The sequence below is a fragment of the Vanessa atalanta genome, chromosome 30, assembly GCF_905147765.1.
Source record: "Vanessa atalanta chromosome 30, ilVanAtal1.2, whole genome shotgun sequence".
NCBI classification, from domain to species: Eukaryota; Metazoa; Arthropoda; class Insecta; order Lepidoptera; family Nymphalidae; genus Vanessa; species Vanessa atalanta.
In genome coordinates, this window is record NC_061900.1 from 4,909,071 (window position 1) to 4,926,852 (window position 17,782).

Sequence of the window (17,782 nt, forward strand, 5' to 3'; positions counted from 1 at the left end):
TGGTTAAGTGTAATAGTTTTGTATTAACAACAAAAATACTATTAGCAGCCCGTAAATGTCCCACTGCTGGGATAAAGGCCTCCTCTCCCTTTGAGGAGAAGGTTTGGAGCATATTCCACCACGCTGCTCCAATACGGGTTGGCGGAATACACATGTGGCAGAATTTCGTTGAAATTAGACACATGCAGGTTTCCTCACGATGTTTTCCTTCACCGCCGAGCAAATACTATAATATTCATTAAATCTTTATAGCGCACAACATAGCTGAGTTATTAGCGAATCGCCTGAAATACGTAAATTTGAGGTTTGTTTATCTTTTTTCCTACTTCCATTTGAATAGGCTAATTACATTATAATTACAAAAAAAAACATCCTTGCGGCCTAATCTAGTAAATAAAAAAGACAACATTTTATTTATTTAATTTTTCATAGATAAATGAATTGATTTTTTATAAGATAGAGAATTATATATATATTTATTTTATTAAGCGTCGTCTACAATTATTTAAAACTCCTCTTGGCTTTAGCTTCGGCTGCATCGCTGGCTTCGACGAATGTACGCTTCAATTTGTTCTTTCTGCTCTCCTTGTATTTAGCGGATACTTTTTCAGCTAACTTGGCTATCCTTTTCATAGTTTGCGCTGGGTACCTGATATGAAAAATTATCGATATTAACTCTTGAGTTTATGCCGGTTCCTCAACAGGTGGAACCATTTTGTTTAATACAATTCTGTAAACAAATGACTCAATCGTACTTGTAAAAGTCTACTCGAATGATGTATACTTTTGGGTTTGATTAATATTAGCTTAATTCAAATGTTTCATCAACCATTTATGAGATTTAATTTAAGATGTACATTATAAGCATCAAGCAACCTATACTCCATTCCAACCTTAAGAGGATAAAAGCCAAACAAAACAACATTCGACATTTAAAAAAAAAAAATTATCCCGCTGAATTAATTTCGCCGGTTCTTCTCAGGTCTGAGGTATTAATTTCCGAACCGGTGGTAGATTTTTGACTATCAATAAGCAAGTGTAAACACTTTTAAATTGAATAAAGATTTTTGACTTCCGACTTTGACGGCAAATCGACGCGATGTAATTGGTCGAGAGCTTGATTAGTCTATGATATTCACTGTGGATTTGCGAAAAAATGGCGATAAACGTCGACGAAACTGTCATCGGAATTTCGGAAGTAAAATTATAAAATATAAGTTAATTGTAACAGTGTTGTATTATAAATAAAGATATATTCATCATAAACTCTTAGTAGTGCACAATATAGCCGAGTTATTAGCGAATCGCTTGAAAAACATAAACCTTTAGTTTATCTTTATTCCTACTTGTATTGGAATACAATTCAATAGTTAAAATTAAATTAAACATACTAATAAAATACATAATTTAGTAAAAATCTTCAATAGAAATTATTCTATCCTTCATGAAAATTATTTGTTTACTAATTATATTAATTAATTTCAAATAAAGGAGGTTATTTATATGTTTGTTATATATTATATCTAACATAGAACTATATCATTTGAGAACAAAAATATTTTTGTGTTTGGTAATTGTGCATTCATGTGCATCTCAATTGATAATTGCGGGTTCAAACCCTATGTCGGTTTGAACCCAGAGCTGATTTTTTAATGGCATTGGATGGCGGACGAACATATGGGTCACCTGATGGTAAGTGATCACCACTGCCCATAGGCAATGGTGTTGTAAGAAATATTAACCATTCCTTACATCACCTATGCGCATCAACCTTGGGAACTAAGATGTTATGCCCCTTGTGCCTGTGACTACACTGGCTCACTCACCCTTCTAACCAGAACACTACAATACAGAGTACTGTTATTTGGCGGTAGAATATATGATGAATGGGTTGTACCTACTCAGACGGGCTTGCACAAAGCCCTACCACTTTGCACAATTTGTATATATAATTTATCTCATGGCAAATGTTGTGGGTAAAATTTATTTTATTTCAATGATATTCTGCTACGTATGTATCCACTAAACATAGCAAAGTGAGAGGAAGGCTTGGAGTTTCCACACACAATTACCGGCTGTTGCTTTCCTCCATGTAAACATTTAAACACAATTAAAATTATAGAAAAAATTCGAGATAATTTTTTTTTTGTTAAAATTCTTTAACTGTATATTTTTGTAGGTAATAATATATATTTTTTAAAAAGTACCAGCATTGCCTTCTTAAGGCAGTACCACAAAGTTGTATAAGTCTGCTGTCTGGTTTGGTTTGCTGTTCTATTGAATTATGAGAGGGCACAAGTGGCTCACACACTTGCGCTCTATATTATTTCCTATTATAAGTCTCCCTATATTAAATTAAATTGACCTGCAACCCAAAAACTCGATATTTGTGAAGAGCTGAGCCAATGTAATGAGTTCCTCTTCATCAAAATCCTCCTTGTGTTCCTGCATGAAGCTTCGTCGCACTTCCCACTGTTCATCCGACTCATGCTCCGTGCGGAGCGCATCTATGTCTATCGAGGGTTTCATGACTGTAATTTGAAAAAAAAAAAGAAATGTTATAGAAAATACTTTTATTTACTAATTACGTGAAAATAAACTTAATTTAACAAGACATTTATAATAACAGGATTCCATTCCATTAAAATCGCATGATTAGTAAAGGGGGGTATAAAAACTTAACCGATGATTTCGGGTTCAAACCCAGGCAGGCACCACTGAAATTTCATGTGCTTAATTTGTGTTTATAATTCATCTCGTGCTCGGCGGTGAAGGAAAACATCGTGAGGAAACCTGCATGTGTCTAATTTCAACATGTGTATTCCGCCAACCCGCATTGGAGCGGCGTGGTGGAATATGCTCCAAACCTTCTCCTCAAAGGGAGAGGAGGCCTTTATCCCAGCAGTGGGACATTTACGGGCTGCTACTGGTATAAAAATAAAGTCAAGTTTAGTTTACGTTTTAGTTTTGCGTCGTAACATAAGACTTTTAAGACGAATACCTTTCGAGAATTCTTATGCTCAATAATACAATTTGTTTAAAAAGAGTCAACGTACAACTTGATATATTTAATTAACAATAAAATTGCGATTTCTTAATTTAAACTTTATGTTTTTTTTGCTATTTTCTAATGTTTATGATCAATATTGATTTGACTTTGATTGCTGACAGTGACAGACTGTTTTATTTTTTTTTTAATTAAAGATCTTTGGATACCAGTCTTTTGCTTATATAAGCATCTACTGCACGTTGGTTCAGCCAACTGGAACATTGATGGCAGGCTTTGGTCAACTAGCCGAGTAGAGTCACTTTTTCGTGTACAATAAATTTCAATAGAACTGATTATTATTCAGTATAATTTTTTTTTTAAATCAATTTGTACTTTATACAAGTAATCTTTTATAAGCACACATAAAGGTATTATTATTTAACTTGCATGGAGGTTTATTTCTCATTTGTAAATTTTTATTAACTTATTATTTATTATTAAAAAATGACAAAAATGGAATCGTTTATCCCATGCATTGTACCTTCCAATTGGATCAACTAGTAGTAGAGGCTTAAGAGACTAAAAGACTCGAATCCAGGCTTGATAATTGAGCGCAGATTTGAGAATTGACCGCCTTTATAATATGACATAAAAACAATAATAATCATAACCTACAAATTTTACAATTATGAGTTTTTATAACATTTAAAGTAATATATTATTTTTCCTAACATTATTTAAGTTTAATTAAAGATAATAATAATAAAGAAAAAAAAAACAAAATAAGAAAGAACTAAGCAATGAAATAAGTAATAAGAAAAAGGGTAAATATGTCTATTAAGACGAACAAACATATTATATTTAAATACTTAGAATTATTTACTTGGTGGTAGGGTCTTGTACAAGCCCGTTTGGGTAGGTACCACTCACTCATCATATATTCTACCGCTAAATGGGTTTAGTATTGTTGTTTCCGGCTTTAACAATGAGTTAGTCTGAGTAACTTCGGGGACCAGGGACGTAACATCTTAGTATCCACGGCTGGTGGCGCATTGATGATGTAGGGTATGCTTAATATGTCTAGCACCACTAATCTGTGGGCAGTGGTGACCATGTAACTGGTATATATAATAGAAGAATACCAAATGTTTGTAACATTACATTATTGTCAGGTCACCCATTAATTTTTGTAGTGTATCTCTAATCGAGACCACCTGACAGATTTAAGACTTTTAAATTAACATGGTTATTATTGTTACTACAAGTATTTGAAACGGGATATTTACTTGGAGTCTTGTGAACAAGGCATTCGTAGATAGTGTCGAAATATCGAGCTCCACCAAATAAAAATAAAAAACATAGTAAATATCCCGTTTCAAATACATCTGACAGATGACTGGTACAAATAATTTTCACCATCTTTGAAATTGCTGAAGATAGATGCCTTCTCGTTACACAAATATGTAATAAATGTACTGATTGTTACGAACTGCTTGTTTCAGAAAATTAATACACAATGGAACCATTAAAAATACACATACAGTTTGGTGGTGGAGCAGAATTGTTGTTTGATAAAATAAAGAGGAGAGAAGTTGAATTGCCAGCATTAAAAAAGTATTACCCAGATTGCAAGCATGAAAAATGGTTGATAAAAGACCTCCTTGTGTGGATTAAAGACAATCTACTTAAGGAGAGACCGGAGTTATTTTTACAAGTAATTTTTTTATTGATAGCCAAACTAATTGTTTAGTTGATGGTAGCTGGTAAGTCTACCATCTATTGTTGTGGTCACTTATTAGTGCTAACTATTTGGTGGTATAACTTTGCAAACTTGGCTAGGTAGGTACCTACTCATCACTAAACAGGAATACTTTAGTATTATAGTTTTTTTGTTTGTTGCACGAGGGTGACAATGTAACTTTAGAAACAAGGTACTTAACATCTCAGTTTCCGAGATATTGGTGATGTAAGGAATCATAAAAATTTGTTACAGTAGTAGTATCTATAGAAACTGAACTTACATAGGGAGCCCATATTTTTAAGGTTTCAATGAATCCATTTACCAAAGTGAAATAAATTAGTATATAGCATTGTCCTCAGTGCCAATCTTGTGCAAATTCAACTCAATTGGTTCGGTGAAATGTAAATAAATACAATAAGATATATATATTTTTAAATAAGGAATTTTTTTAAGAAAAAAATAGACTTATACAAAATTTCGTGTCTATACTTTTGATGTTTGACTTCATCTGGAGCCAGTCTTGCCACCTTGATTTCAATTGTTCTCCTCCGCCATCATTTTAACCATTTTAGTTCGTAGCTATCCAGAGCGCTAATGGTTTTTCTAGTACAATTCCTGGTATGACCATATTTTTCTTAAAAAAATTGACCGAAGATTTAATGTATAAGGTTAATTGTAGAGTATTTTGAAATATGTGTCTTTTTTTGTACTCGTATCTACTCCGAGTCCGATAAATTGACTAGAACTTTATTGGCCAATCAGAACTCTCGGTTGAAAACGTAAAATCTAATTAGGCTAGACACCCCTTTGGGGTTAAAGCATGAGAAAAAGTGTTGAACCATCGGAAATGGCCTAGATTCTGCCCAAAAGGGGCTAAAGTGACACTGTCTGCAGCCAATAAAGTGCAAAAATAGGTCTTACCTCACATAACATATCTTTGGAACTGAATCAAGTTTTAACTCCATAGGGTTTTTTTCCGCCTGCAAGATTTGATCGGACCAAACAAACATTGCTAGTTAAATTAAAGTTTGTAAATTAAATTTTTATTGTATTGGCGGACCTGCAGATGGGCCACCTGATGGTAAGTGGTAACCACCGCCCATAGACAATGGCGCTGTAAGAATTATTAAGGTTCGGCTACCAAGATGTTATGTCCCTTGTGCCTGTAGTTACACTGGCTCACTCACCCTTCAAACCGGAACACACAAATACTGATTACTGCTGTTTGGCGGTAGAATATCTGATGAGTGGGTGCTACCACAAACCCCTAAGTAAATGGCATATTTTACAACTATATAACTCTTGCTTCTGTTACAGGGTGACTCGGTCAGGCCGGGCATATTGGTGCTTATAAACGATGCGGATTGGGAACTCTACGGGGAGCTGGATTATGAACTTCAACAAAACGATACAATAATGTTCATATCTACATTACATGGAGGATGAATAAATGATTAGATATTTTGTTTTTTATTATATCTTAGGTTTAATTAACGCTTAGTTATCCAGGAGCGGTCGCAGCTGTAGTATCCACCCCCATTGTCATATTTATTAAATATGCCAGCGTGGTATTTATTATAAAATCAAAATATACTTTATTCAAGTAGGCTTTTACAAGCACTTTTCAATCGTTATTTAACAAACTATTTAAAGTTAAGCTACCAACGGTTCGGAATGTAGATTCTACCGAGAAGAACCGACAAGAATCTCAGTAGTTACTCTTTTTCAACATCTAAAAATACAGTTGTGTTAGTTAAATACAATTATATATAATACAAGTACACAGGAATAATATTATAATTCTACCAGTCATTGTTTTTTTTTAAATTGGAACCAGAAAAATTCCGAAGATTAACAAAACAAATAAAATTAACCTCCTTATATAATACAAGCTGTGCCCGCGACTAAAATAAAATAAAAGTAGCCCAAGTTACTGCTTATTACATCCGCTATCTGCCAGTGAAAGTCTCGTCGAAATCGGTTCAGCCGTTCCAGGATTAGCCGGAACAAACAGACAGACATACAAAAATTGTAAAAAATGTTATTTAGGTATATGTACCGTGTATACATACAAATGCATTTAGTAAAAATGGGTTATTTTAATATTACTAACAGACACTCCAATTTTGTTATATGTATAGATTAGTATAGGTGTTACAGGCCCCACAGCTTTGAGGCCCTGGTGCACCGCACCGCAACCTGCATAGGTCCAAGGGGAATATAACTATTACGATTTATGGCGTCGGTGCAATATATTTGCACGACAATATCCTGACATTTGACATTATGTGATGCTGTCCATTGGAAAAACTGTTTTTTTTTAGTAAATACCTTTTAATGAAATATTTTTAATTTATCATGTGTGTGTGTGTTTGTGTGTGGCGCGTAAATGATAAATTATTGTAATCTACATCTAAGCCAATATTATAAAGAGGAAAGATTTGATTACTTGTAAAATTGTAATTGATAAAAACAAAAACTACTCAAACGATTTAAAAAAAATATACTTGTTTTTTATAAATAAAATGAGGGATTCTTTATTTAAAAAATCAAAAGTCTTTTATTCGAGTAAACTTTACAATAAAGCATTTTTGAACGGTCAATATTTAAACTGGACCGCCATTTTGAACAGCAGCCTCTCGTGACAGGAAACGTCAAGTAACTCGCATAGTTGTTCCTTTAAATAGGTTAGCTAATATGTCCTGTACTAACGAAAGTAATATTCCCGATTCCCAAAACGAGGGGGTTGGGTTTAGAATAATCCTCCACGATTTTGGGGAAACAAATTGTTGTATATGTTAGAGAATTGATCCCTGATTTCAACAATACCACTCGCGTCCTGCGAAACTGCACCATTTTCGAGAAAATTAAGAAAAACTATCATAACCTATACACGCGGAAATATGTCAAATAGATCGTAATATTACTATAAGAGCAGGATAAGTAACTATTTTGTATAAGTTCGACAAGGATGCAATATACATAAGGTGCTTGTCATATGTCAAAACGCTAAATGAATGTGTCAAATATCACGAATGTGTTTTGACGTTATTCATATTTAAATATGTCGTTCGTTGTTGTTTTTTGACTCGCGTATTTCGAATGAGTGCTCATTTTGTTTGTTGTGATTTATTTCGATGATTTTGCTAGAAAGCTTAGATTTATACATTTGATTGTATAAAATTGACACAAAACCGACTTTGTTAACTCTGACTCAATATGGTCTTGTCGGTCTTACCCCTAGAGTGTTTTTTAAGAAACCGAAGGCGCGAAGGGGGGGGGGGCAATTGATAATAAATAGCCTGATTTGAGGTTAGAATTATATGATTAGTTTTTGCCAATATCTCAAGAACGAAGCAAATTCGCATAATGGGAATGGTACCAGAGCATAGGGAGAATACTCATATACTTCCCCAGAGCCCCTCTAGCCCCCGCTCCTGGAGCAGATTACTAAACCGCAACCAAACGAGGTCCCAGATTAAGACATTAATAATAATCAGTGCTACGAGCAGAAACGCTCCCCCCCACCGACTAAGTTCAGATCTCAGGTGCGGTCTCAAATGACAGCTTCAGGACGAACGTGACTCGGTGCCCGAGAGGGCTCAAACTTCAAGGCTGAGTTTAGTACTCGCCCCCACGCCCGGTGACGTAAAGGCCAGTAGGGTTAATTTGTTATGGAGCAAGCTTGAACCAACACTTATAACAATGGTAGAGCTGCGAAAACTAGTTGTCATAAAAATCGAACAAAAACCCTGTAAATGAAACTAAAAACATCGAAAAATTATTTAAAATGACTAATGTAACGTCAGAGATTAATTTACAATTTAATTTGACAGACATTTTGTGGGGTACTCCTGGGATTAATCTCTGTATTCATAAAAAAACGACCCTCCTCGAAAGCTTGAGTATTACATGCTAATGGAACAGTCCCTCTTGATTTTTCTTGATAATTTATTCATTTTATTGTAACATTTAAAGATGAATCTTTTAAAGTAGTTAAAGAAACATTTGGTCAATTTCTAATTTCTAGACTTGGTAATTTTCACTGCTCGTACCAGGAATATTATGTCCGTGACCGTAACAGAACTATCGGATATCCATAATAAAAATCTATCCGTAACAATAACCGTACAGAAGCCGATTAAAACTATTTTTAAATTTAATTAATAGGTATACTTTAGACCTAACATCGGACAACTAACCTCTGAACCGCGAACGAAGTCGCGACTGACTATTAATTCACTGTGTACGTAATGATTATATTATTAGAAATTTAATTTATTTTTAAAAGTACAATTTATTACTTAAAACTAAAACTTTATAATTACTTAAACAATTATTTGGAATTAAATGAGACGATATCTTTCAAAATTAAAACTAATAACAATTTAAATATGACAAAACTACTACACACACTACTAAATTACGACACACGTCTATCTCGCCCGACGGATGCCAACCGAATAGGGTTAGGGTCGAGGCGCTTTTTTTTTGTACCTTGATTGAGTATCGCTGTTGGCCTTACTGGCCTTTACAGCGTCACCGAACCTTTGGGGCGAGTGTAAAAACTCTGACTTAAGGTGAACCCTTTTGGACTCGAGAGTGACGTTCGTCCTGAGGGTGACTCCTATGAGATCGCACCTCGTCTCAGAACGTAGTGGGGTGGTGGGGTGCTGGTATTCAGCCGCTTATGTAGCAACCGTCATCATAACGCCACTTCTATTTTTTTATGGCATTGGTTGGCGGACGAGTATATGGGCCACCTGATGGTAAGTGGTCACCACCGCTCATAGACAAAGGTGCTGTAAGAAATATTAACCATTCCTTACATCTCCTATGCGCCACCAACCTTGGGAACTAAGATGTTACGTCCCTTGTGCCTGTGATTACACTGGCTCACTCACCCTTCTAACCGGAACACAACAATACAGTGTACTGTTATTTGGCGGTAGAATATCTGATGAGTGGGTGGTACCTACCCAGACGGGCTTGCACAAAGCCCTACCACCAAGAGAAACTTAACTTAACTTAAGAATTGTTAACTTAAGAAATCTCCAACAATATTATTAGACGTAGGCACTAATAATACACGCCTTCTGGCGTACTATACATTGGTATAAATATTCTTATGGTTTAGTTTTTATCTGTTATCTATTTCTTCTTATATTCGTTCTAAGCTTCTATCACCAAAGATCTGTGAGAGATCACTATAAGACCGCCTTTGCGCACATTTTATTTAAAGTTTTGTGTTTCCCTTATGTATTCCTGTGTCGTGCAATAAAGTGTTTTCAATTAAATTAAATATCCGCTAAGAAAGGATTTTACGAAACCACGAGATCTAGTATTATGTAAGACAGTAGAAAGATACAGAGAGTAAGGAAAAGAGAGGGGATGTTTCCTGGAAGGAGCATAACTATACTTTGTAATTAATTATTCTAATTATTCAACGTACGTCACTTAAGCGATAGGGGTAATCCTGAATCCTTGTAAGACTGTCTCCCACAAGTGGCTGGATTAGTGACGAAGTAGTCTCCAAGAATGAGCTCAAAGTACTGACCTAGTATATAAGGGTCGCTATACAAATGACAGCCGAGATGGCCCAGTGTTTAGATCGCGTGCATCTTAACCGATGATTTCGGGTTCAAACCCAGACAAGCACCACTGAATTTTCATGTGCTTAATTTGTGTTTATAATCCAGCTCGTGCTTCTTCTGCACAATCTGCCACATGTGAATCAAACAATCCGCATTGGAGCAGCGTGGTGGAATATGCTTCGAACTTTCTCCTCAAAGGGAGAGGAGCCCAGCAGTGGGAAATTTACAGGCTGTTAATGTAATGTAAAATTAATTAATTGTTATTGTTTTAGTTCATACCGGATTTTAATAAGATTTTTATGATATTTGTTGTCGTTTATATCGTCAATAGTTGTTGATTTATTTAATAGGCTTTTTGACTGGTTTTTAAAATCCATTTTATTTTATTTAGTAGAGGTTAAGGAACAGAACAGTAAAAGTTGTTTTTTTTAATTCTAGTACATATTTGCTGAAAAATATCAAATTAAAAATTCCATATTCAAATAGCGCGCGAAAACGCTACTTTGACAATATGGCGCCGCAATGGGGTCGGTGACGTCGCTTGCTTGTATTGTAATCTGTGGCACATGTATTCCACATACAGTAGGCAAACGAGGTTATCAAGCAAGAGACGTCATCATAAGCCCGACCAATCAGGACTCTTTTGTATCACGTGACATACATTTAAAAAAAATGCATTTTTATTTTGAATAAATTCATTGTTATTTTCAACTTTCGCTGGTAAATAACCATTTTTAAACTCATAATACATACTGATTACAATAATTGACACTTTATTTTTCGCATTGTCGAATAGTCTATTGTGTCTTTTGTTTAATACGTAATATATAGCGAAGGCAACTTCATTCCAAACGCCCCCCCTTTTAAAAAAAAAATGTCATTTCGAGTTTTCGCGTCACGAACTTTCTACCATAAATTCACTGCATTCGTCTTAATCGTTAACCATAAGATTTTGATTCGAGCATGCCTTGAATTAACTTGGTAGTAGTAGTAGTATACCCTTGTGCTAGTCCATCTAGGTAGGTATCATCCACTCATCAGATATTCTACCGCCAAACAGTTGCCAGTATTTTTATGTTGCGGTTTGAAGGGTGAGTCAGTGTAACTAAAGGCACAAGGGATATAACATCTTTGTTAACAAAATTGATGGTGCATTGGTGATGTAAGGAATGGTTAATATTTCTTATAGAACCATTGTCTATGGCTGATGGTCACTTATCTAAGTAGTACACTTTCATGACTACCTGACACCTGATCAACCCCTTCGAGCGATTTAAGCACTATTCGAAAACGTACCGGCTGAATTGATCTCCATAGACGGGTAAAGGGATTATACATGATTTCACTTAAAACTAACAGATCAAGATCTTGAAAGGACATTATTTGAAACGCGACCTTAAAAATAAAAATTTAAATGATACAAGTATCAAAATTGCGTATCAACGTAAGTCGGTTACAACGTTACACGACTGAGATACGGTTCGAAGACTTTCCATCACTGCGTCCGCTTGCAACTAACTTACTTATTAAGTTGCCACGTCCACTACAAACTTAATTGTTTTATCGTGTTGTTGGACGTTTTTTTATGTAATTTTAATTAAACCAATGTATACTATATTCCAACTATGAGAGGAGAAAAGTCAAATAAACAACATTTGACAGCAAATTGACGCGATAAAAATGGCGGTCTGAACGTCGACGAAACTGTTATCGGAATTTTGGAAGTAACATTAAAGTCGATATAAGTAGTTAAGTGTAACAGTGTTGTATTATAAATAGAGATATTTTAATCGTAAACTCTCAGTAGTGCACGATATAGCTGAGTTATTAGCGAATCGTATCAAATACGTGATCTAAGGTTTGTTTATCTTTATTCCAACTTCTATTGAAATAGGCTATACATAAAACTTTTATTAAACGATGCAGCGAGTTTAGAAGGTTTATTTTATTTTGTTTTTTTTTTTTTTTTATTAGGATAATCAACAGTGGATACAAAATTACATTTCAAAATTATCTTGACAAATGTTCTACTTTTTACAGGTACTCAGTAGTTACACTATCACATCACACGATACGTATTAAAAATAGAAATTTAACATAATCAATGATTAGAGATGAAACTTATAATACGTTTTTTTAACTATTATATACTAGCGACCCGCCCCGGCTTCGCACGGTGCAATGCTGATACTAAATATACTACAGAATGACTTACAACGTTCACAGTTTTTCAGTCATTAGACAATACAAACCGCTACGTCCCTGCGTTTTAAATCTGTAATATCTTCGAAAATATTCATTTAAATTACACGCTGTAAAGGGCCATATTGATCTAGATTAAATGCACAATGTATTTAAGGTACTTAATTGGATAAGGATTAATGCTGTATTGCTTAAAATCGCTTCGTAAATAAGCTGTTATTTCTCGTAAAAAGTAAAGGATAAAATAGTTATTGTGATTTATCCATAAGAGATAGACATTTACTATCGCGGACTATTTTGAAGACCTTTTTAGGGTGTACAATACTGTAGTACATTATTTTGATCTATCTCGTTGGGTTCAGCCAGCGTTTGCAATGTAAACGCAAAAAATGTGTTTATTAACGACATCACTTCAGAAACCTCAAAAATTATCAGTGTTTCTCTACTATATCGAGCAAGTATTATACATATAAACCTTCCTCTTGAATCAATCTATCTGTTAAAAAAAACCGCATCAAAATCCGTCGCGTAGTTAGACTTTGTTTTATACAATGTTGTTATATACAAATTTAGCAGGTAGGTTCCATATAGAGTGTAGACATCGTGAGTAATGTGATGTGTCTAATTTCAACGAAATTCTGCCATATGTGTTTCACCAACCCGCATTGGAGCAGCGTAGTGGAATTTGCTCCGAACCTTCTCCTCAAAGGGAGAGGAGGCCTTAGCCCAGCAGTGGGAAATTTACAGGCTGTTAATGTAATGTAAAAAATGTAATTCTCGTGTGAACTCAGGGAAAGTAGAGAGTCTATATTAGTTTGAATATTGCATGTTCTTTGTTCATTGACATTTCCTAGTAAAGGACAGCGAGTGTGACGCCATGTCAAGTTGGACCAGACAGTTTTGACACTATTTATAATAATTTGAGAGAAATATTTCTGAATGCATTTAATTAATATCCATATTAATATTATAAAAGGGAAAGTAACGTAAAGTAACTGTCTGTCTGTTGTTTATTCACGGCTAAAACACTGAATACAATAAGTTTGAAATTCAAGGAAAAAGTTTAATTAGCCACTAAACCAGCGGCCTGAATAACCAGCGAATACATCTTCCGTTCATAGAATAGGGCAGCTTGGTTCACCTTTTTTTTTAAATTGGTGGTAAAACCCTTCTGTTCACTGTCTTTCTCTATGGGATCTGATCGGATTAGCTTTTAAGAATCCGAAGACATGAAGGGGAACAGCATCCGCACACTGTAGCATTTGGTACAGCTCTGCTATAAATCTCGGTGAATTTCTTTCGCCGGTTCTTCTCAGGTCCGAGGTGTTAATTTCCGAACCGGTGGTAGATTTTTGACTATCAATAAGCAAGTGTCAATCACTTCCACATTGAATAAAGATTTTTGACTTTGAGTAATTTTCCGTTCATGTAATAGGGCCGCTTTCAAGCCGCTGTGCGAATGGCGTCGCTTAGTAAAGTGACTAGGGTGTTAATAAAAAGGCTAATTTAAGTTCGATGCGACAGATGCAAGGGTAGTATTTTTTTATTTAAATAGATCTAGCTACCCTTTCCGGTTTCACGGGTGTACACTAAGGGCCTATGTACATTAATTTTTAAGCGTGTATTATACATGTAAACTTTACTCTTGAATGTTTATTGATGAGAACCGCATTAAAATCCGGTGCGTTGTTAAAAAGATCTAAGCGTTACAGATGGCGGGAATCAATTTTGTTTTATAATACACAAATATATAAAATGTGTTTGACAATGAAGTATTTTTGACTGAGTTAAGCAACGGAAGTCATAATAGAGACACATTAGTTAATTGCGTAGGTTATAGCAATGTGTGAGCAAAAAGCAAATAACGATATGATTACCTGATCAAGTGAACCGGCCCGTCTTAACCCAGGTAGCGGAGGGTGCAAAGTACCCGGGCTCCATGCGATAGCAGCGCCTCGATAAGAATCAGCTCTGAAACCAATGGTGAGGCGCTCCAAAAGGTCTCCTAAAAATCATTCTGGAGTAGTTTACTCAGAACTTTCGGACCTGCAAGCCAAGTGACAACAGTTAGCATCGAAGGGGAACTAACTAACTTAACTGTTGCTTATCAAAATATATATTCTGTAATGTTTTGTATGTACGGAAAAATATTAATGATTTTATGAGAAAATGTGATTCTCATAGCATTGGTACAAGGAATAAACACAAACTTGTTACTCCTGTTACTCGACTGCATAGAGTCAGTAACTCTTTTGTGGGGCAATGTATACGCTTCTACAACAGGATCCCAGAAAGCGTTTAAAATGCTTCTGTTGCCAAATTTAAAAAAATTGTTAAGAAACGCTTGTGTTCGAGGTTACTATACAATTAGTGAGTTTATGATTGATAGCACACCTTGGGAATGAAACGATCGCCTCCTGGCTGTTTCTACTCATATACAATTATGTATATAATTAATTTGACGTAAAAAAAAGACCCGCTGAGTTTCTTTCGCCGGTTCTTCTCAGGTCAGGGTATTCTTTCCCGAACCGGTGGTAGTGTTTAATTTGACAATCAATAAGTAAGTGTAATGATTCTATATTTAATAAAGGAACTTGAGTTTGAGTTTGAACTATGGGGCTTTTATCATAAATCCACATACAAAACCTCATACATTTAATTGTAATAATTGTTCAGTGACGATTCGGAACTGTTATAAAGATCTTGAATAAAGTATAATTTAAATTAAATCGTTTACAGGCCTCAAGTATCAAGGCGTACCATTTCAGTGTAATCGCCAGAACATATTATTAACGTCGTTCAAAAACGGCTTAAAATCAAGTATCAAATTATATCGACGCTGTACAATAAATAACAGTAAATTCTCTGGGTTTTCCTGAATAAATAAAAGCGTTCGTGTCCGAGTGTTTGTGATGTTTGTCGTTACTTGAATTATTATTTGATTTAGTGAGGAATCAATCTATAATGTTCATAATTTATGCTTATAAAATTACATGTACTGTCTGACTACATCATCGCCGAGCGTAAACTATTCATGTTAGGGCCGTGAAGTTAGTTGTGTAGGGTCGTTTTATTGGGAAGACATTTTGGAAATTCATCTACAGGTCTACAGGTCAACTCTTCTTACAGCATCCTCTTCGTAAATAACGCGCACAGGATTAAAATGATAATACAAAATATCTTAATTGTAACTTAGCTACTGAACTGTTTATGTATCTAAATTTTAATTTATATTTGTATTAAGTAAGTAAGTTAAGTAAATAAGTTAGGTTTTTTTTTTACATTGGTTATTATTTTAAATCAATTTTATGGGAATTTTAAAGAGCGACCTTTAGTAAAAATTCGGTCTTGTTCGAATACGAATTTCCGCCATCGTCATTTCCGATCATTTTATTTCGGTTGCTTTGAAATAAAATCCTAGTTTTTATACATTTTCGGAAAGCTAAGTAAACGATTATGTTTTTAGAATAATCTACAGAACAAGTTTCATATTGTTTTTTTTTGTTTTTCAGGCATATTTGAGGGGAAAAAAAATTTTAAATAATATCGTTTTCCGTCTCGCATTTTTAAATTTGGACCGATAATCTTTGTTTAAATATTGAAAAATATCCAGTGTTTAATCGTTTTTATAAATAGAAAAGAAAAAAATAGATTTTAATTGATACTTTTTTTTAAATAAATTTTTGAAGTTGAATTTTTGACTTATTTTGAAAAAATCTAAAAAAAAACGTGATAACTCAAAAATGGTTCACTTTTGCATAATGCATATGGGGGTTAAAATTATCGCAAATAGTCACCCCTATCACCTCCTAGCGGGAATACGTCGAATTACCAATAACCCTGTATATAATTTTATTTATTTACATATAATAAGAAAACCGCCATTTTTTAATTTATATATAATTTTAAAGGCCAGCAACGCATCTGCCAGCCCCCGGTGTTGCAGATGTCCATGGGGTGTGGTAGTCACTTTCCACCAGGTGAGCCACGCGCTCGTTTGCCATCTATAACATAAAATAAAAATTTAGAACCACCCTCTACCAAATCTACCCCTAAGGGGTGAAATCCAACCCAATGTGGTATACAAAGAGGTCTTAGATTAACGTAATATTTTAAGTTAATCTGAATATATATTCAACTTCTAATTTACACAATTTTCAATCAAACACCGTTTTACCCACTTAGGGGTAATATTTCATCACATTTTCTACCACCAAACAGAAATGCTTGGTATCATTGTGTTCAAGTTTGAAGTGTTAGTGAGCCAGTGTACTGGGACATGGGACATAGAATCTTAGTTCCTAAAGTTGCTGGCGTAATGGTGATGTGTGTGGAATGGTTAATATTTCTTACAGCGCTAATGTCTATTGACGGCGGTGAGGTGGCCCATTTGTCCGTCCGCCTAACTATATAATAATAAAAATCTACTGAGGTACCGTAGAGATATGACCGACTCATTCGCCGTGACGGTGAATGGCAGGACACTTTCTTAAGCTGCCTTCTTTACAGCCATTCTTTGTCTATTCAACGTGCTTACAAGCCGCATATACGATATCGTTGTTTTTTAAGTATTCGTACTTATGTAACATTCCGTATAAAAAAAATAAAATGTATGTAAAATATATTTTAAGTTTTTATATTGTTATGTATTATTTTAATATAATCATAATTAATTCTTATCGCCTAATGTAGCATACCCTTGAGGTGTCAACAATTAAAAAAAAAAAAACGCGCGAAATGTCACTGTCAAATGTCACCTGTCACTTTTTGGCGCGAAGCTTGAGTGCATTGGACATACTATTTCTGGAACGGAAAATTTGTCGTTTTTCTTGCCGGTTCTTCTCGGTATAATCTACATTCCGAACCGGTGGTAGCTTTACTTTAAACAGTTTGTTAAATGACGATTCAAAAGTGCTTGTAAAAGCCTACTCGAATAAAATATATTTTGATTTGATTTGATTTAGCGCGTCTTTGTATTTGAGTCCAAGACCTCAAGGTCTACAGCCTAATAATCTACTAGACGAAATTATCTGTGTAACAATTGTATGAAGCGTTGCTGACGAAATTACAGTTCACGGAAACATGCGAGCTTTTAAAAAGGTCATTACATTTTCATTATATTAGCAGCCTGTAAATTTCCCACTGCTGGACTAAGGCCTCCTCTCCTTTTGAGGAGAAGGTATGGAGCATATTACAACACCACGCTGCTCCAATGCGGGTCCGTGGAATACACATGTGGCAGAATTTCGATGATAT

General features: G+C 34.8%; 2 protein-coding genes across 4 annotated transcripts; one reads left to right on the plus strand and one right to left on the minus strand.

The window, feature by feature from the left end:
- Positions 1-424: 424 nt before the first annotated feature.
- Positions 425-3,163, minus strand: LOC125075250 (partner of xrn-2 protein 1-like). Its single transcript, XM_047686948.1, has 3 exons — positions 3,002-3,163; positions 2,366-2,531; positions 425-649 (listed from the first exon to the last, which is right to left on the minus strand). The coding sequence occupies exons 2-3, from the start codon at positions 2,527-2,529 to the stop codon at positions 502-504; spliced, it is 312 nt and encodes a 103-aa protein (XP_047542904.1). The 5' UTR covers positions 2,530-2,531; positions 3,002-3,163; the 3' UTR covers positions 425-501.
- A 485-nt stretch (positions 3,164-3,648) lies between these two features.
- On the plus strand, positions 3,649-6,194 carry LOC125075254 (ubiquitin-related modifier 1). Of its 3 annotated transcripts, none has more exons than XM_047686951.1 (3): positions 3,649-3,699; positions 4,492-4,703; positions 6,048-6,194. In XM_047686951.1, exons 2-3 carry the CDS (start codon positions 4,506-4,508, stop codon positions 6,174-6,176), a joined length of 327 nt encoding a protein of 108 aa, XP_047542907.1. In that variant the 5' UTR covers positions 3,649-3,699; positions 4,492-4,505; the 3' UTR covers positions 6,177-6,194. The 3 variants fall into 3 exon arrangements, with proteins under 3 accessions (XP_047542907.1, XP_047542906.1, XP_047542908.1); XM_047686950.1 differs by lacking the exon at positions 3,649-3,699 and adding an exon at positions 3,761-3,813; XM_047686952.1 differs by lacking the exon at positions 3,649-3,699 and adding an exon at positions 3,800-3,904.
- Positions 6,195-17,782: the final 11,588 nt, after the last annotated feature.

Excerpts from the sequence above, each read along its gene's own strand:
- LOC125075250 (XM_047686948.1), bottom strand. The coding sequence starts at position 2,529 with ATGAAACCCTCGATAGACATAGATGCGCTCCGCACGGAGCATGAGTCG. Across the intron at positions 650-2,365 it reads ATCGAGTTTTTGGGTTGCAG|GTACCCAGCGCAAACTATGA; the intron begins GTCAATTTAATT and ends TTTTCATATCAG.
- LOC125075254 (XM_047686951.1), top strand. The coding sequence starts at position 4,506 with ATGGAACCATTAAAAATACACATACAGTTTGGTGGTGGAGCAGAATTG. Across the intron at positions 4,704-6,047 it reads GACCGGAGTTATTTTTACAA|GGTGACTCGGTCAGGCCGGG; the intron begins GTAATTTTTTTA and ends CTTCTGTTACAG.